This window comes from Eptesicus fuscus, chromosome 10 (genome assembly GCF_027574615.1).
Source record: "Eptesicus fuscus isolate TK198812 chromosome 10, DD_ASM_mEF_20220401, whole genome shotgun sequence".
NCBI classification, from domain to species: domain Eukaryota; kingdom Metazoa; phylum Chordata; class Mammalia; order Chiroptera; family Vespertilionidae; genus Eptesicus; species Eptesicus fuscus.
The window spans coordinates 69,309,778-69,330,414 of NC_072482.1; the positions used below are offsets into that span (position 1 = coordinate 69,309,778).

Here is a 20,637-nt window from a genome sequence, read left to right on the forward strand (position 1 = left end):
AAGGTGACTTTCCTCTTGTGTTTTTCCATTGACTCCAAAGAAGCCTAGAGACAAATTTGAGGGTTCTCAAACTTGGCTATGCCTCAGAACCATGTAAGGAAGCATTAAAAAAATACTCATGACGCGCGGGTCCCATCTCAGACTGAACCAATCAGAACCTTTAAGACCTGGGCCCAGCAGGGTTGACCAACAAGTGTACAACTTTCATGGCATGGAAGGAGGAAGACATTCTGCAGACCTCTATAAGTGGAGTTGTTCTTGAAGGAAAAGAGGAGTTTCAATGGGGATCTGTGATTGTTAATTTTACAGGTCAACTTGACTAGTCCATGGGGTGCCCAGGCATTTGGTTAAACATTACTCTGGGTATGACTAGGTGATTCTGGATGAGATTAACATCTGGATCAGTAGGCTGAATGAAGCAGATTGCCCTTCCCAATGGGGGTGGGCCTCATGCAATCCATCAAAGGCCTGAAGAGAAAGAAAGGCTGACTCAGGGAGTATTTGCTGGCTTTTTTCTCTACCTGACTTTTTAAAGCTGGGACATCACTGTACTCCTGACTTTGGTCTTAAGAGTTAGACTAGAACCTACTACATTGCCTCTTCTGGTTCTCAGGTTTTCAACTTGGATGAAAACCTGAGAACCTGGTTTCTGATGGGCTCTCCAGGTGTCTCCCAAGATCACATGAGCCAATTCCTTATTATAGACACATGTCCTATTGATTCTATTTCTCTGGAGAATCCTGACTAATACAAGATCATATTTTTTCAATTGTGTATTCTAGTATAAATATATATGAAGGTACAAAGAAAATGTCAGATATTTTGCAATGAAAGCAAACAGGACAAAGTGCCATCATGTTAAAATAACATGATGGCTTTAAAAAGAAGGCCCCTGTTCAATTGGGGGAAGCTCTGGGAGGATTCAGAATAAAGCTTTTCATAAGAAAATGTTTTCCATTCCATTCACATACACATAAAGAATCTCATATGAATCTAAAATTTAGGAATGGTGAAACTGTGAATATAGCTTAAAGGCAAACATATTGTCTGACTAGACTAATGATAAGCTCTTTACTTCATATCTGAAATGTCTACTGAAAAGAGAAGTAAAAACTATCACCAGGAGGAGAAAGGTAGTGCTCAGTGCTGAAATTAGCAGAAGGGCAAGGACAAAGGATTCTTAGGGGTCAAATCTCGTTGGCCTGGGGCTTCTCATTTTATACTGGACCTTGATTTCCATGATCTATGATCTATGATATTAAGTACCGGAAGTCATGTTATATCTGATGGTTGATATTCCCTGCTACATTTCTCTCTCTTTTTCTCACCCCTTCTTCAGTCTCCCCTCTCCTGCCTACCCCATCCTTTATTTAAGAAGTGTTTTAGGAAATACATTAAAAATTAGGCATATTAATATGAGAGAGCTCTAAATTAAAAATGAGGTCTATTTGGGAAAACATGTTCTCCACTTAGAAAACATTTAAAAGTGAAAAAATAAGGTGTGTGCTATAATTTAAAGCAAATCACCCTAAATATAGGTAGATAAAGAAAATAAGGTAATATAATGGAAATTTTCTGAATTTCCTATGTCAGAACCATTCGAGCAATACCAAAAACAGGCAACCAGGGGGAAAAAAATCACAAGCAAATAATTTATCATATAATATGTAGCATCACCAAGCTTGACTTCAATATGAATTACTCTACAAAAAAACTGTTTTGCAAATGTGTCATTGGTTTTAAAATGTTACTGTATAAAATATGAAGTTTTGCAACAAGTACATTCTATAATTTAGATTTTTAGCTTAGTTGAAAGGCTTACTTATGTAACTCTACACAATGATGAGTCTGGAAGGCTTGCGCGTATAAGGAAAAAATGCCCTCATTTTAGTGATTCCAGTATAAACTTACAGAAATATCAAATTACTTATTGAAAAATCCAGATGAAGTAAGAAGGAATGTTCTGGGAAGTTGGTGTTGACAGTATGTTGCCCTGATCTTATAGATGTATATTTCCCAGGATTTCTAAGTGAGGATTATCAGCATTTTAAAAATAAGAAAGGCCAGAGGTCTTCTATAGTCTGCTTGGAATGCTCGAGAAGGGCTGAATGTCTTCCTCCTCCTCCTCCTCCTCCTCCTCCTCCTCCTCCTCCTCCTCCTCCTCCTTGGAATGCTCGAGAAGGGCTGAATGTCCTCCTCCTCCTCCTCCTCCTCCTCCTCCTCCTCCTTCTTCTTGTTCTTCTTCTTCTAATTCTTCTTCTAATTCTTCTTCTAATTCTTCTTCTTCTTCTCTCCTCCTCCTCCTCCTCCTCCTCCTTCTTCTTCTTAAGAAGTATTAAGTCTAACTTTGTATAAAAACCTGAGAGCGAGCTTAAGATAATTAAGAATGACTTCAGAGAGTATGACTTGCTCCCCAGTATTCTTCCAACACCCCACCTTGACTGCTCTGACCTTAGCTTGTCTTAACCTCCTCAAGGGTATGGAAGCAAGGTCACAGGGAGGGAAGCAGAGGGGGATGTTCCAAAGTCATGTCAATCCAGGAGACTGATCACGGACACCAAATAAGTTAAAGCACAGCTCTGTTATCCAGATCCTAAAATGTCAGCCAACGTCACCAGCATGAGAAGCGTAATTGAAAGGAGACATTGTGCACCAACACAAACACATATAGCAACAACTGCTGTCAACATCAGTGAGCATTTTTCAACTACGACACGTTACTATATGGATGTGCAATGCTCCTCTCTTGGAGCCTAAATCTGGTGGGATGGAGTCATATCAACTGGGCAGTTCACAGATACAGAGAGGTACTTCTCCCTACCGTCTTCTCTTTTTCCACTAACTACACCTTTACCCTTTGGGCATCTTCTGTTCTTTCAGCAAAAATTTGAAAAGAAAACACCTAAAAGAAACAACACTAGAATGCCAATTTTCTCCGTTACCTAATTTTTCCAACCTGTTACAAAGTGCAACTAAAATTAAGAGGGAGCATCATTCCTTGTGTATGTTAAACACTCTTGGTAAACCAAACACCAAATTTGAGAGGCTGAGCTTTGACAATGCTGTGAATACCCTTCTGTAAGTTGCTTGTGAAATGTCACTTCTTGAAGGGCCATATTTCATTAACTTGGCAACACTCTGTTTCAAGGTCATTTCCAAGTGCTCGTCTTGTGCAGAGCAGCATGCGTGGAGCAGCACTAGCATGGCACCAGGTCAATCCATTAGTCATTGCTGGAGTGAGCTTTCTGTGGAGAGGCAGGCTGCTTCAAAGTCAGATGGGCTTTTGAGAAGCATGCCAAGAAAACTTTAAGATTTGAAATGTTACAGAAGAGAAGGTCAAAACATCTTTTAATTGCCTATTATCCATGGAGAAGGTTGCTTTTCATATTTTATGCAAATATTACATATCGGCCCTGTGTGAAAACCAGCTTTAAAAATGTGGTGAGTTTGTGCATATGTCTTCAATTGAGTATAATGCTGAGTGCCAAACTTCAACCAAGCTGATCAGACTGTAGGTCTCTGTGTAAAAGCCTAAAGTGGTGGAATCTAGTTGCTATAGCTGCAAATTAAACAAATAAATGAGACACCATGGAATGCAGCAAAATATCTGTGGTTTGATTAGTTCATATTTGCCATATGTGTGAATATTAGCAGTCAAATTCAGATTTTAAGCGACATTCTTTTGATAGGTGCAACTGGGGGGAAATGCTTAAAAATAAGTAAGATGATTTGCATTATATGTCAAAGGATAACTATCTTACATTTTATATAAGCTTTGAAGGAATTTCATTAATTTTTTACTTTAGGAGTATATATAAATTCAGTATTGCTAAAAATATAGTATTTCCACCAGTGCATTTTTCCTTGAAGTTTTAGACAGGGTTTGACACTGACTTGTTATTTGTTATATGATAATAAGTGAAAATCATTAGCTATAGGGAACCTTCCATCTCATCTTATATAATCTTGTCCTATGCTATTCTATCCTATTTTCAAGGATTTATATTTATTAGTCTTACTATGTGGCAGGCATTGTGCTGTGTACCTCCATGGACAACCTCATGAATTCCCACAACAAACTGAAACCAGAGAACACTTGAGAAATCATTTGGCTCAGTCCCTCTTTCTAGGTGACTCACATGTCTGCATCTATAGAAGCACAACTTCCAGAAACAGAGTGGGTCTTTTTGGGTTAATCTGGTATGAGAAAGAGAATGGAGCAAAAAAGACAATCTTTTGTGTGTATGGTAATGGCAGCAGGGTGGGTATAGAAAGAATGTTTGCTAACATCAATCTTTTTATCCTACTCATACAGATAGCAGCAATGTGAGCAGCAGCACATCTACACTAATAAAAGAGTAAGATGCAAATTGACTATACCTTCATGACATCCACCAGCCAATCAGGAGTAAATATGCAAATTAACCCAACAAAGATGGCAGGTTAATTTGCATACACAGGCGCCAAGCGGCCGGGGGTGGGGTGGGATGCTTGCGTCGTTGCCATGGTGAAGACGCAGGTGTTCCACATGGCCCCAGCCACTCTGGGGCCTCTGGGCAGCATGGGAAGGCGGAAAGGCGGCTCAGGCCAGAGTGAAGGCGGTGCTGGCAGCCAGGGGAAGGAAGGCCCATTCTTGCACAAATCGGGCCTCTAGTGGATGTATAGGATTATTAGATATATTATCAGGTCACAAAAATTAATGCACTTGATAAGGATGAGAGGGGTTTTATTAAGGGGAAACATTTCCACCAATTGGCTAATCCTTGCATCTGGTTTAAAGCACATCTTCATTGGATCAAGTGCAAGCTCATTCTCTGGGTATGGTAAAACAATAGGATATAATCATTCTTGCTTAGATGAAAATAAAAATAATCTACAATGCCAGGAATATTTATTAGTGTCCTAAGGAAATATGTTTGGTGAAATATAATGACAATTCATGTTTAAAGACTTCTTTATAACTAGATGTTAATGAAGTTCCATGGAGACAGGTCCTCGGCATTCTGCTCCCAACTTGTCCACTGACAAGCCATGTGAACTTGGACAAATTACTATGCTGGACATTTGGAGGCCAATAGATGTAGTTCTGCTATTCAAAAGGGAAGACTGATCCTGAAAATTATAAGCCAGTAAGCTTGACAAGAATGCTATAAGGTTCTAGAATAGGCCACTGAAGGACAAGGGTATGGAATTTAGAAAATTAAACAGTGACTATAGGTACCAGCCTAAGTTCACTTAGAGAAAATATAATCTTATTTCCTTTTCAGAAAGTGTCACAGCTAAGTGTTCCAGCCTGAGAGATTAAGAAAATATGATAGAAATTTATTCACTTCATCATTTATTCATTCACTCTTTAAAAAACATTTTCTGAGACCTGCTAGGTGCCAGGCGTGCTGAGTCAGATGATGGGAATATGATGAGGAGACCAAACTCTTGCCCCCAAAGAACACCTATTCCAGAGAAATGTGCCAACAAACTGCAAGTACAGTGCAAGGATGCTATAGCAGAGGTTCATATTGGGTAAAGAGGCTCGTAAACAAGAGACAGTTCTATAATGTAAGGAGAGGACTGATGCATGAGTGGACTGAGAATAGCGTTTTGACAGGGAAATGAGGTGGGGAGTGGACACTCGGTACTGGAATGTCCTGAAGGGCAGCTTGGAGGGGGCTTGGCAGGTCTGGCTGGAGTTCTGTTTTAGCCACAAGTTAGCAGAGGGGGATCCTGGAGACATCCTGGAGCAGCCTCACCTTTAGAAGAGGTATAAATGGGCTCAGGGAAGTTAGCCAGTATCCTTAAGGGGCCAGGCAGTTTGGAGATAGATTCGGTAGCTTAGATTTAGAATCAAATATAAAATAAATTGGGTTAGACATATTCTAGTGGATTGCTTTCCTTGATTATCTTTAGCTAACCATTTTCCTACATAATTTAAAAGAAGCAAGCAGATAAGAGGAGGATGCAGGAGACCATCAACCCACTCTTGTTATCTCCATGATCCGGAGCCAACGTAAGGATTTGGAACAATAATTTTGGACTCAGAAGTTTCTTTTCCCACTTTAGCTAAGCATGACTGACACAATGCCCCCTCAGGACCTCTAGATATATAGAATCCAGCCAACTTGGGGAAAGCAACACCTCTCCTTCACACGTAAGTTTTGTCCCTAGGGCACCATTCACTTGTTGCCAACTCCTAGCCCCTGCCCTTTTTCCTTACAAGATCCCTTATCACAGAACCGTCTCTCAACTATGCATATTTAATTATTGTCCTGTTTCTCCATCCTGAAAAATGGAAATAGTTTTTATTTTCATTACTGCTGCCCACCCGACCCTTCTGCCACCACATATATCATCTTTATCTAAATACTTGTTTTGACCTTCAGACTCAACACTTCTCTCAAGCATGGCTACAATGTGGTTAAAATTTACTGCTCTGAAAAGTCAATTGTTTTGTTACTGACTTTACCCAGAGTGTAACCTTCAAAGTTTCTTCAACTCAAAGGCATAAACTTTGGGACAATTCAAAAGAAATAAAATGTGATTTTATTAAATCCATTCAGTTTTCCTCAAGTTCTTAGTACTGTGCCTTCCCCAGAGCTGATCCTCTATTCACATTGGGTTTAACAAGATGGAATTCGCTAGATATACATATAAGGGTCTTACATTTTGTGTATAAAAATGAAAATAATAACAACTTTAAGTTTTAGCTTAACCATGCAATGATCAGGTAAGAATCATGTGGAAGTTTTAATTTAGAGTATCATAGAACTACCAAAAATGTTAAAGCTTGGACAACATTAATAAGCAAGGACAATGGCTAAATCACTTTGCTGTGCACCTGTCAAATCATATGAAATTGTAAAAATGAATCTAGACAAGCCTGGTCAGATGAGCATGATGGTGAATTGCCTGTATACCATTTCTTCAATAAATATTTGCTGACTATGCACTAAATGCCAGACATTATGCTAGGTTCTGGAGAAAAAGATGAAGAAAACCCACAAACAGTTGCGGCCCTTTATGGCCTCATAGGCCATTGGAAGAGTAAACATGTAAATAAATAGTAACCAAACAATGTGATAAGAGGAATCACAGGTGTATGAACAAGGTGTTCTGGGTGCACTGAGAAGGCCCTCAGATGCCTAGAAGACTGAGGATGGCTTCATTCATAGTTGATGTCTAAGAAAGGAATGTAGCAAGAAATCATCAGAACTTCGAATATCCTAGAAAGGTAACTGAGGCAGTAATGTGGCGAAAGATGTGGTGAGGAGATAGACATTGAGGGGGCAGAGAGATGTGAGATAAGCCTGTTGCCAGTTGAGAGATAATGACACCTAGAACAAAAGAAGGGATGGTGGAAGTGAGGAGGCTTAGGCAGATGTTGGAGCTACTATGGAGCTACATCTGATAGGAATTGTTAACTGTGGGAGATGTGGTAGAAAAAGGAGCTTGTAGATGCATCCTGCCATTAGTAAGATGGCAACATGAGATGAGTAATGAGATTTAGAGGAGGGGTTAATGTAATGAGTTTGTTTCAATTTATTCATCTCAAGATTGTGTCAAATGCAGAGTGTGATGCTCCTTGGGAAGGTGGACCAGGAAGTACAGATTCAGGAATGACCCATGTATGGCAGAGAGCGAAATCATGAGGGAGAGTTCTCTCTCTTGGAAGAGAACATGAGAACAAATAGGACTGGAGTTTGAATCCTGCAGCATAGATGAAGGGACTGGGCAGATTGAAACTTGAACAGAAGACTCAGTTCCTTGCAACAGTCTTTTTATAGCTGAAGGCTCATGGTTGTGGCCCACTGTGGAAGCTCCATCACTGGAGATGCTCAAGCAGTAAATGAAAGGGAATTTGCCAGGATGTTGTTCAGGTGATTAAAGTGTGACATGGCATACGGATAAGATGATCTTTAGAATCACTTCCCAAGTTTAAGATTCTGGAATTCTGTGCTTCCATGATAGAAAATGCAGCTTTTTTCCACTTCACTTTCCTTGGCAGCTATCACTGATGCTTGCTGAGGTTGAAGCTTCAGTTTAAAGGGAACTGGAAAGGATAAAGGAATAGACTTCTGCCAAGGAGTTGGGTCTGTGGCTAATGAATGATCTGTCTGTGGTAGTGAAGAAGGAAGCCAGTTCCTAAGACAATACCTTCCTCCCTGCCCCATCCCCTCCCCTGACTAAGGGCAAATGAATGAGAAACATATGAATTAAGTTTACTTTGAAATATCGATGGATTTAAGGATTAGGGGTAAAAGACTTGAGTAAACCACACTTTGGGTTTTGCTGACCCAAAAACATCTGAATATGACTTACAGACCTTTTGATGAACTCACACTACTGCTGGGCCTGCTCATCTATTAAATGTAGCAAGAAAAAGGGCAGAGAATAAACCAAATATTATTAGCCTTGAATTCTACCCTTGCATAAAAAAGTAGTTCTACAAAGGAATTTGTGATGGCAGGAAATGGCTTTAAAAAGCAACTGACTCTTACCCTAGAGAAAAAATAACTAATACTCAGATGAAATAATCAATATATGGAAAAGCTTTTCAATAAATTTGATTCAGGTTATTATATAACTGGCCTGTAGCTCTTAGTTGTTTCAGGCACCCATGATGTGTTCTTTTACTCATAAATTCAGCCCTTCTTGAGCAGTAATAATAACATGACATGTACCAAACAATAAGACCTTCTGAGGGGGGGGAAGCAAGCCATGTATGCAGGATTTTGCTGCAGTGCAGCTGTGATTGAAGAGTGAAGTAAAATACAGGTAAGGAAAGCAGTGAATGGTTTGGATTGCATTTTCTGTCAATTATTAGGAAAAGAAAAGATAAAGAGTGGAGGAAAAGAGAACAAGAGAAAGCATGGACATGGAATATTGTAACAAATATTCATTGATTGCCCATTATGTGGAGACACTGTTCTAAGTGCTTGGGATAACTCAATAACTAAACCAAAGATCTTTGCCTTATGGAAATTATATTCTAGCAGAGGAAGATGGACAATAAGGCACAAATACAACATATAAGTAAAATTATGTAATATGTCAAGGATGATAGGTGCCTTGAGAGGGATAAAGAGCAGGATAAGGAACTCTGGAGGGCTTTGGGGGTTGTTGTAGTGCTTAATGGACTGAGAAGGTGATTTTGAGCAAAGACTTCAAGGAGGTGAAGGAGTAAGCCAAGCAGATTTCCGGCAGACAGCATTCCAAGGCAGGAGGGTACTTGATGTGTCTAAGGAACAGTAAGTAAGCCAGCTCAATCAACTAACATCCATCTATACATATAAAAGCCCAAGAGACCTTTTGACCATTCGACTGGTCGCTATGATGCACACTGACTACCAGGGAGCAGACGCTCAAAGCTGGAGCTGCCCCCTGGTGGTTAGTGCACTCCCACAGCAGCAGCACCACTCAGCTGACCAACGGGCGCCAGATACTGGGCTCACAGTTGGTGAGCACAGCTGCAGTGGTGCAAGCTTCTCTCATGGACACTCCCCCTGCGTGCCCCTCCCCCATCCGGACCAGGACTAGGATTGGGACGGCATTGGGACTGACTGGGTGCGAGCCCGAGGCTGCTTCTCAGTCATGGGCACTCCAGTATCGCCCTAGGATAGGCATAGAGACCGCAGCGGAGCGTCAGTGAGCCTACTGAGCAGCAGCAGCAGGCAGAGCAGGGCTGGGATGAGTAGGAGCATTGTGGCGCCTGGCCTGGGCTTGAGCTCCTCCCAGGCCGCCTGCCGCTTCGCTTCGTGCACTACTACATCCTTTGGGGGCTGATGGACTGCGGGTTTTGGCCTGATCCCCGCAGTCCATGGTGAGGGACCCCACAGGTGCACGAATCCGTGCACCGGGCCTCTAGTTGATTCATAAAATAGTTACTGAGTACCTATAATATGCCGAGCCCTATACCAAGCACTGCAGGGAAAAAAAGTTAATCCCCAAACTTCAAAGAGCCATGGAAGAGATATGGCATGAAAACTGTTTGACTTGGCCATTGTGCCTTCTTTAACCTAGGACATTTTAAACTTTATTTCCCCCAGTCTTCTTCCCATCTCCTTACTGATATCCCTCCTTTCTGGAGCCATCTCTCTTCTCACCCATGGCATTAATCTATTTTCTTTTCTCCTCTCTTTTCCCCTTCCCCATTTTAGCTTCTCTCTAGGTCCTATTTCTCTCACCAATTCTCTGGATTTCTCTTGCATCTTTCAGGAGTTTTTCTTTATTTCTTATTTCCGGTATTTAAAAACAATATGTCTAGGTGTAGATTTTTTGGTATTTATCTGACTTGGTGTTTCCTGAGCTTCCTGACTCTGTGGTTTGGTGTCTGACAATTTGAGGGAAATTCTCAGTCTTATTTTTTTGGTCCCTTCCTCTTTCTTCTCCTCCTGGTAATCTCATCATGCATGTATTATACTATTTTTTTTTGTAGTTGGCCCACAGTCCTTGCATATTCTGGTCTATTTTTTCAGTATTTGTTCTCTTTACTTTTCAGTTTTCCAAGGACTCTATTGATACATCCTCTAGCACAACAACTTAGGCTGTGGTTAGCTTCACCTGAGGGCAGACCTTGTTAAAAACAGGATGCTCCAGTGTATTTAAAAATGATTGCTTTTCCCCAGACAGTGCTGGAAGCAGGAGATTTTTCTCAGATATTTACTATGGGGACCCAGTCGAGCTCCTGGGGGTAAATCTCACAATGAATCTCTGCTCCAGTACGTTATTATTCTTTATATATGCCTGTCTGTCTCTCCAATCTTGGAGTTTTCCCTGTGTCCTCCCCCTCTTAAGGACACAAGAAGAGATGTGGATTTTTCAGTCTCTTCAGCTTTTGACTTGTTAGGATGGAGATGCAACTTCTAAGCATTTTATGTGTGAACCTGGAAAACTCTCTTGGTCTCTCTACCTCCTAAAGGGTTCAAAGTTTTCTCAAACATCAGTTTAAAAAATACATTTTCTCCAATGTACAATATTTTTGTTAGAAATAAATAAACAGTAAAAATGGCAACGGTTAAAATTAAATACTTTAAAGCCGATTACTGATTTTAATAGAATAATCAAAACTTCATGTCAAAATTTAGATCAGCAAAATCTGACAGTAGAATTGGTCTTGGTAGAACTAATGACCACAAGTAAAAATTTGCAATGGAAGAAGCTATGATCAATAAAATTAAATATGAAAAAAAACCTTACACCCGAGAACAGTATGCATCATTGCTGAAAGTGTCTGCCTCACAGTGAACATTACTCTCCTTTATCCTGGGTCTTGGGGTCTTATTTGTTTTCTTTGGGAGGTCCACTGGGAGTCTTAGAAAGAGGTTCCCAAGAAATTTCTGACCTCTGTTCCAGTCTGAACTTTTATTTTTAAAAATTTCCAGATATCTTCTAGCTACTTTAGAATATATTGGGAAAACTGAGAAAGGTCAGTTTTTTTCATTTGGAATGTTTACAATGGTCTTCTCTCAACCAACAGCTTATTTTGTAAAATATCAGAGTGGTACAGGCTCTATGGTACTGAAATGCATAATCTGCGTATCCCTGAACTGGAAATTTACCAAAAGAATAATGTCAAAGCTGAGTTCCTGCAAAACCAATGATCATACAAGCAGCATTTAATGCCTTTTCTTCTGGGAAAGACAGATGTACAAAAACTTTAGTAATTACCAAATGTCAAAATAATACTGAACAGAATAAATAGTTGCCTAAATTAAGGTTCTTTTGAGGATCAGTTACATATAAGAAGAACAACTGACAAATCAAGCATGAAGAGAGGTGGGGTGCATTTTTTTTTTCTCTCCTTATAAAGTATATGGGGAATGAACAACTCCTGCTGTGATTATAAGAATATCTAGGTCATGTCTGCTGAAAGATCTGTGGTAATAATAATAATATCCTAACCTTCCACAGTGCTTGGCAATCTCAAAGCACTTTATAAACATTAATTAGGTCTTTGGTAAGCAGAGACACTGTCTCATTGTTGTTGTTTTCCTGTTACAGCATTAGTGAGAGTCTGCAATAATACTGGAGTATAAATATTTATTTATTTATTGCTTTTAATGTATATTTACTCCATGGGCAATGCTGTAAAACTTTAATCAGCAGAAGAGAAAGGTTCAGGGTTCTATTTTTGCAACAAGCCAGAAAAAGTTACTGCTTCTCCTTGTCAGAGTGAATGCAGCCTGTTGGGAACTACTCTGTTTTCCTACTTACCTTCCTCTACTTCACACGTGCCATTTCCATCCTCTAAAACGGCAAGTGCTTTTCTCATCCTGTAACCACCCAGAGCATAGCAGGGTGCTTTGCATAGCATAGGTATTCAATAAATACCTGAGTGGGGGGCGGGGGGGGGATGCAGACCCTCCCTGCAGCCCCACATTGCAGAACCTTCACACAACTGTCTAACCATTCTCATTACAATTTAGAAACTGATTCATTTGCTGATATCATCTCTGTTTTTCTTTTGTCTGGTCATCAGTGGACTGAGGATAGAAAGGTGGTAGAAGGATATAAATGTAAACCTGACATTCTTCCAAGTTTCAAAAGCAAATGCACAACAAACATCTTTATTGTCAACACTAAGTGAATGCCTTATGGACACCATGTTTTTTTGAATTGCTGGGAATACAAAGATAATTAGGGCTTCCAGGATAGATGGGTTTTTTATTTTGGACACTGAACTGACTCCATTTAAATTTGCCATATTTATATGCTTATATTTTAATTGTAATAAGTTAAAATTCTTTCTTTTTGGTGCTATTTTCATGGAGTCTGGAGATAATTTAGTGGTTACACACCAAGGGTGTAATAGTTTTCTAACTCATCTATTTACCTATTTCCTCTTCTCTTCCGTAAATCTAAGATTACTCGCTGAGAAAAAAGAGGCAGAGAGTGGAGTGGGAAGGAAATGATAGAATACTTGCCTTTCATTATAATCATGTCTAACTTCTGGCAACTTTAGTGCATATCAAAATGAAACCCCTGTGAATTTCAGATTCTGTGAGTTTCCCCTTATGTTCGTTTCTGGCTAATCTTGTGCTGGGAAGTTTAAATGCTGTAAATTTCAGACTGACTTAATAATGTCTTCTGAAATGGTGACATGATGGGCTTATAAACTGCATCTGAGGTCTGTGGTTCAGGGCTCCAGATCCCTGGAAATTATGTTGAGCCTCTGCAAACAATGAATGTGACCTACACATAATAAGTACAGGCTGCATTCTCTCTAGGAATTCCTGTAGTTACAAAAATATAAACAGGCAACAGCAAATAGGCCTCATGGGCCATAAACCATTTGCAGAAATATCTAGAAGTTACAAATTAAGCTAGTAAAGTGTTAAAAAATATGTTTTATAATCCTACCTTGTTAGATATATTTTCATACAACAAAATAGGAAATATGTGATTAGATGAGTAATAAAATAAAGGCAAATAAAAATAAATGACAAATATGAATATAAAGTATTTAATATAAGTATAAATATTTTAAAATTTTATTTTCTTGTCTTTATTTCAATAAATTAATGAAATTTGAGCTCTACTGATAGTATTACTCTAAGCTAAATCTAACATTAATTAAACATGAAATGTAATTATAATCAAAGTGTCCACAATTTAACTGTTTTCATCAAAATATAAATTTTTAATTGAATTATTTTTCTATTTTTAAATTAAATATTCAAAATGTCTATTAAAATTAAAAGCAAGTACAAATTATAATTACTTATTAAACTTTTAAATAAAATTTTATAAAGCTAAAAATGTTTACTTAATTTTTTAAAATTTCATAAATCTTATTACACATTTTATAAAAATGTAATTATTCATGGTTCTAATATTTAATGTTCATATTTTAATTGCCAATTTAAAATAGCATCATGTTTTAGCCATATTGTATTTAAATTTTCATATATACAAATTTAGAGTAAGGTAAATATTCCTCAGTTACCATATGCAACTTGTTCGGATCTCTAGAACCATGAATTAAAACATGAAAAAAATCAAAGAAAGGGTCATTTTTCTCTACTAAGACACAAAACTCATTGTAAAAGAGTCTATTGAGCTCAAATTATCTGAGGATTTGATATGCTAATAAATTTATCTTACCCTTTTCCTAAATATTTGTGGCACTGAAATCCTCCCTGCATTTCCATGCAGTGTTTGCCTCCATGAGAGAGAATTTTAACCCATTCAAGTGAATCAAGGGAAAATGAAGAGACTCAAATTGAAGTTCTAATGGCTGCCTACATGCTCAATAAACCGTTCGTCAGAAGCATTAAATAGTGCCAAGGTCTGCAAAGGTGGTGATTCATTCTATGGCCCAAAGGTAATATTGTTCAACTGAGGGATCCAAATAGTCAAGGACTATACTTCTAAGCACATGATACACCATTAGTTCTCAGCTAAGTCCCTTCCAGTATCAGAAACTTTCTGAGCTTAAGTGTCTTCATCTGTAAAAGGATAATACTTCCTCATTCATAGTACCCATGTGAAAATTAAATGATATAACCACTATAGAATGCCTGGCACACAGTAAGTTCTCAAAAATAATAGCTACTAGTATCGACTGGCACGGAATTATAGAAACTGGCAATACTGAATTCATTCATCAATCTTACAAATATGTATTGATCCTACAATAAGCCAGGAGTTGGGCAGAGTGCTTAGGATTTGAAGGCTGCTGTTTTGATCTGGGAGTGTAGGATTTTTGTGGGGGAAACAGAAGTGTGAGTAGAGATATGAAGGTGCTGTGCAAGCACCAATTACAGAAGAGCTAACTTGATTTGGGAGACTGAGGCAAGACTTCTTAGAGATGTTATCTAAGCTAGCAAGATGAGCAGTAGTTTCCCAGCCAAGGATGGGAAGAGCATATGGGGCGGAGGATTGCAAAGACATGGAGTCATGAAAGAGCTTTCACAATCAAGTAAAGTAGAAAGTTAGGTAAAGAGGGGCAGAGTAACCAAGTCAGGCCCCTTAGATGGCTAACGTGAAGCAGTAAGACCTAGCTGATTTCTTGGGAATCAGACTAGAGGTGCCATGTTAATCCTTCAACAGTGTGCTCTATTGGGCTCAAATAAACTAGTTTTCTGAGATGTGCCACTTTTGACAAAGAGGCTTACAAAAGGATTGATCAAAGCCATTCAGCATAATAATATTTATTTGTTAGTACACACCACTTTTCTTAAACCATACCAAAATTGGGGCAGGGAGCAAACTGTTATTTTGGACTTAAGACACTATATCTAGCTCTTCGCTCCCCTATAATTTCTGTGATGGGTTGCCCTTTTCTCCAGGAGCACCCAGTGACAGTCTAAACATTGCTGTAACCAAAAAAGTGCAGGCTTCTTAGTTACTACCAAAATTGTGCTCAATTCCAAAGCAGAAAGGGAATGTTTCTTTGCAGACAATATCTCTTCAAATCTTGTAAAGTAATGTGAAAACCATCCAAAGTATTTGATTTGAAACTTGGGAAGGCAACACAATGGCTAAAGCATCAGAAAGAATTAGACCGAGGAGAAGGAAAAGACCTAGCAGCCGCAGGCAAATACCCTGGGATGGGCAGACCCTGCCAAGGCAGCCACTCCTAAGGACACCTCCAATGCCCATCTCCCAGGAAACAGAATAGCCTGTTGCTCCTCCGGGAGAAATTCTCCAGTACAATATGCAGTTACTTCCAGAACAATCCCACTGATGAGAGTGGAGGAGGAGCAGAGTGTCAGTAGTCGTCAGGTGGGAATTGATTCTCAGGCTCCAAGAGTGGACGAGCCTTTCAATGGTGCAAATTCATCCCAGATTAAGCTAGTTGTATTATCTAACACCAACAGTGCCTCTTATAAACTGTGGATTCATGTACTGCATAGTTTTAGTAGTGACTCAATTTCATGGGAAGACATTATTTTATTTACACTCAGTATTCTTCTTTAGTTCTAATTGCATTATAACTTCCAACATTTCAAAGCTATTTAGAGAGTCTATGGAAAGCCTAAGTTAGCACTTAATAGATTAAAAAAAAAGTTATCATTTGTTTTAGTTGACTCACCATTCCGTGGTTCAGCCACCCTGGGATAAAATTATCAAGCAACTTCGGGTAAATCATCTCTCTGTCATAGGCATAAATGATCCAGAACACCACTACAACAAACTGGAAGGGAAAAGAAATCCTTTATTTCAAATTCACTAATTATCCACAACATACAATTTGTTAATTAACTATTGTTCAAAGAACCCAACAGTATTTGTAATCTATAATGAAAGACAAATCAGTAAACCCGCTAATGACCAGAAAGACAGTTCTAACTTCACGCCATTAGTGGTAATGGTTGGAGGCCCTCCTCTTTCCCTGATCTCTCAATTGTGTTTTTTCAGGCAGAGGAATCTTTCTGAGGGGGAGAGAAATGGTCTGTCTGTTGTCTGCAATAGCTCCCTCCCAGGGCTAATTGGGTTGGTTTGATTCCTCTCAAGAGGGTTTAAAAGTTCACTGGTGGTTTTGGATCCCATTCTCCACTGTACAGGGTTAGCACACATTCAAGAATCTGTAGTGGATGTCCCTTTTCCTTGAACTCATCATGTGGTTTAAATTAATCTTTGCATTCTCAAGTTTCTATTTCACCACTAACTACATTAGAATCACTGCTATAAAATGTCCCAAAGTCACATTGCGAGCAAATGTATTAATTTATGTACCCTAAACAGGGGCTTTGGCTGCTCTGAGAAGAAGATCGTATGGAGGACAAAGGAAGATTCCTAATTCTCTTGTCAGTTCATCTGGGTCCCAGAGGTGGATTTTGACCCATCAGCAACATAATAATCAAAAGAGAGTAGAGTACTCAATTTATTATCATTTTTTCTTCAAACTAATGATGGGAGAATAAGTTCAGATACAATAAAGAAAAGAATGGCCCAAGGTCTTAACCTTCAGCATAGAATTTAAAAGAAAAAGTGGATGCTTTTATACATAGTCAATGAATGTAGCTTTTGATCCCAGAGGGAGGATTGATCAAAGTCTCTGTAGAGTTATATCTCAACCAATAAATACTAGAGAATGATAAAATGCATCATGAATATTCAACAGAAACAATTTACATCTCATTTCTTATGTCATCCATGTCCCCACATTTTATTAATAAAAATAATAAATATTTTAATGCCAAGTTTTATAAAACCCCTGGTGGTTATAGCTCAAGGCTAGTAATCAAATGGGTTCCAAATTTCTATTCCAAGTTATCTCAATTACTACATGGATTATCTTGCCTGAAAAATAATCACCCTTAAAACCTAGGATATTATGAACATTTATTCTTTTATAAAACATACTGAATGATAACTACAATATACAAATGTAGATTATACACATAATTTTAGTATGAGTGGGGTCCCAGTTATTTACCTGCTTTTGGGTGAACTATTTTCACTCAGTTGATAAGTGTACAAGATGAAAAAAGAAAAAAAAATCTGTTCTTATCATTAGGGTCGTTACAAGTATAATACATAATTTTTGAATTATCCACAATTTTAGTTTATTCATTCCACTACAGACTTCAAATATAGTAGCTCTCAGTGTCACCTGCCTGCAGACCTACAAGCTACAGCCTTGCTAACAAAGTGGGGTCCATGGATCAGCAGCACCGGAGAGCTTGTTAGATGTGCAGAATACCACCTCCCATCCTGATGTGTTTTGATCCTGCATTTCAATAAATGCCTGGGGTCATTCATATGCACATAAGAGTTTGAAATGTCCTGCTTTGGAAGGCCCTGCTCTAGCCACCTTGAGCCTCCTTCCTTACCAAGGAGTGAGGCGATCCCAGGGCTGAGTGGCTTGTCTAGCTAGAACCTGCACCCCTCCTCTTCTCGAATACATCCCAGGAAACCACGACCCTGGAATTCCCAGAGACACAAGTATGCCTCGGGGCCTATGTGGCCTCTGTCCTAGGTCTGACCGCAGGGGTTGATTGTGAAATGTATCCCCTGACCTGAGAGATGGTTAAGAGGCATTTGTTTCTGTAGGGTGAGAACAAAAGTTTTACGCTGGGATCCACACAGGCAAGACGCCATTTCAATCCTAGATGGAGCAACAGGAGGAAATCCTCTTACCTTTGCCATATAATATAACCTAATCATGAAAGTGAAATTCCATCATATTCACAGGCCCCTCCCACACTCAAGGAGAAGGAATTATACTGGCCTCTCAGCAGGAATAGGAGGGGGAGTGGAATCTTGGGGTCATTTTAGGATTCTGCTTAACACATGTTCTCTCTCTGTTCTTTCCAAAATTGCTTTGGCTATTTTAAGTCCTTTGCATTTCCTATTAAGTTTTAGAATCTCAGCGTAGTAATTTCTATAAAAATATCCTGCTAGAGTTCTGATTATCACTATTGAATCAATATATTCAGCTTGGGAAGAAATGACATCTTAACAATATTAAGTCTTTAGCCCATGAACATAATTTATATCTCCATTTATTTAGATCTTTAATTTCTCAATGTTTGTCGTCTTCAGTATATATAGATCTTGCACATATTTTTTAAATCTATCACTAAGCATTTGATTTTTATACTATTTCATATAGTATTAAATTCGTTGTTGCCAGTATATAGGAATACAAATGATTTTTGTATGTTGACATTTGTTCAATTCAGTTAGTAGTTTGAGAATTTTATAAAGTGTTTTAGATTTTTATATGTGCATGATCTGCAAATAAAGACAGTTTTTCTTCTTCCTTTATAAGTTATATACCTTTTATTGCCTTTTCTTTTCTTATTGCACAACCTATGACCTTCAACAAAATGTTCATTAGATGTGATTAAGAGTGAGCATGCTTGCCTCCTTCCTTATCTTAGGGAAAGTGTTAGTTAAGTCTTTCAACATTTAATTTTTTTCCTTTTTTAAAAAATTTCTTTATTGATTAAGGTGTTACTTTATTCCCCCATTATCCCCCCGCCACATCCTCCCTACTCATCCCCTCATCCCCCTGTTGTCTGTGTCCATTGGTTAGGCTTATATGCATGCATACAAGTCCTTTGGTTGATCTCTTCCCCTTACCCCCAACCTCCCCTACCTTCCCTCTGAGGTTTGATGGTCTGATTGATGTTTCTCTGTCTCTGGATCTGTTTTTGTTCATCAGTTTATGTTGATCATTATATCCCATAAATGAGTAAGATCGTGTGATATTTATCTTTCTCTGACTGGCTTATTTCACTTATTTCTTGGGATATATTCCTAGAAATGGGATCACTGGGTTAAATGGGAGTTCCATTTTTAGTTTTTTGAGGAAGCTCCATACTGTTCTCCACAGTGGTTGCACCAGTCTGCATTCCCACCAGCAGTGCACGAGGGTTCCTTTTTCTCCGCATCCTCGCCAGCACTTGTCATTTTCAACATTTAAATTTGACCTTAGCTGCAGGTTTTTCTTACATGCCTTTTACCAAGTTGAGGAATATCTCATCTATTGTTAATTTATGTCTGTAATGAATGAGTGCTGGTTTGCTGGGTATTTTAAGGTAATCATGTAGTTTTTCTCCTTTATTCTGTTAATATGATAAATTACATTGATCGATTTTTAATGTTAAGCCAACTTTTAATTCTTGGTAATTATGTATTATAATTTTTAGATATAACTGGATTCTCCTTGCTGATATTTTGTTAGGATTTGTTTTTCACCTTTATTGATCTAGTTTCCCCACCGCCCCCCCCCCCCCCCCCTATATTTCTGATCTGGGCACTACCAAGGGCACTTACTGCCCGAGTCAGTGAATCAAGACCAGCAGATTCTCTCCGAGAACTCTAGCACACCAGGACAATGATCTAGTTTTCTTTTCTCATGCTGTCTTTTTCTAATTTTGGTAACAGGATAATGCTGGCCTCAAAAGATAGTTTGGGAAGTTTTCTCTCTATTTTCTAAAGAACTTTGTGCAAGATTTCTTCCTTGTCTATTTGATATGCTTTTCTAGTAGAGATATCTGGATTTGTAGCTTTTCTTGTGGGATTTAAATGTGAATTCAAGTTCTTTAATAGATATAGAATTTCTGGGTTTTCTATTTTTTTTCTTGAGTTACACTTTGTGGAATGTCTCCATTTCATCTAAGTTTTTGAATTTATAAAGTTGTTCTTAATATTCCACTATGGAAATCAGCAAATACTACAGAGCAGGTATTTTTCCCTTGGAGAACTGGTTGTTAATCATTTACCGCAGATGAGAGCCATTTTCTGTTCACCATGAATGATCATTCAGTGTGCCTCCACATGTAAAGCATTGTGGGATCAATACTTAATAGTGCAATCTAGTCAATTCCATGACCTCTAACATATGATGAAGGAATTACATGGGTTATTAAAAGTGAAGTGACTTTCAAGAAAGTGTTAGTCACCTTTCTTAGTGTAACACTAGAAGGTCAAGAGGCACAGCTGCGTAATCAACCTTCAAATAATTCTTGAGATATAAACACAGTACAGATGGTAGCTTCTTGGCTTCCCTGCACTGATATCCTCTTGGAAGTATGGTCATCAGCAAGCCCAAAATAAGTTTGAGCTTTACTACCAGGGCACAGATAGGAAACAAAAATAGGTGCTCTTGGACAGGCTAGGGCCGTGGTCGGCAAACTGCAGCTCGTGAGCCACATGCGGCCTTTGGCCCCTTGAGTGTGGCTCTTC

The 20,637-nt window shown here is 38.7% G+C and overlaps 1 protein-coding gene and 1 pseudogene across 15 annotated transcripts in view; both read right to left on the reverse strand.

Moving 5' to 3' along the window:
- AIG1 (androgen induced 1) overlaps nucleotides 1-20,637 on the reverse strand; it is a 200,822-nt gene that overhangs the window by 116,168 nt on the left and 64,017 nt on the right. For 14 of the 15 annotated variants that reach the window (XR_008557239.1, XM_054722151.1, XM_054722150.1 and 11 more), the window contains one exon: nucleotides 16,031-16,132. Coding sequence is in view for 14 of the 15 variants with exons in the window: in XM_054722151.1 (XP_054578126.1) it covers nucleotides 16,031-16,132 (102 nt within the window). In the remaining variant the exon portion in view is untranslated. Of the gene's footprint in view, nucleotides 1-12,381; nucleotides 12,477-16,030; nucleotides 16,133-20,637 lie in introns of those variants that run through there. The other variant, XM_028141135.2, reaches the window with a different exon arrangement.
- On the reverse strand, nucleotides 19,689-19,831 carry LOC114231153 (small nucleolar RNA SNORA3/SNORA45 family; annotated as a pseudogene).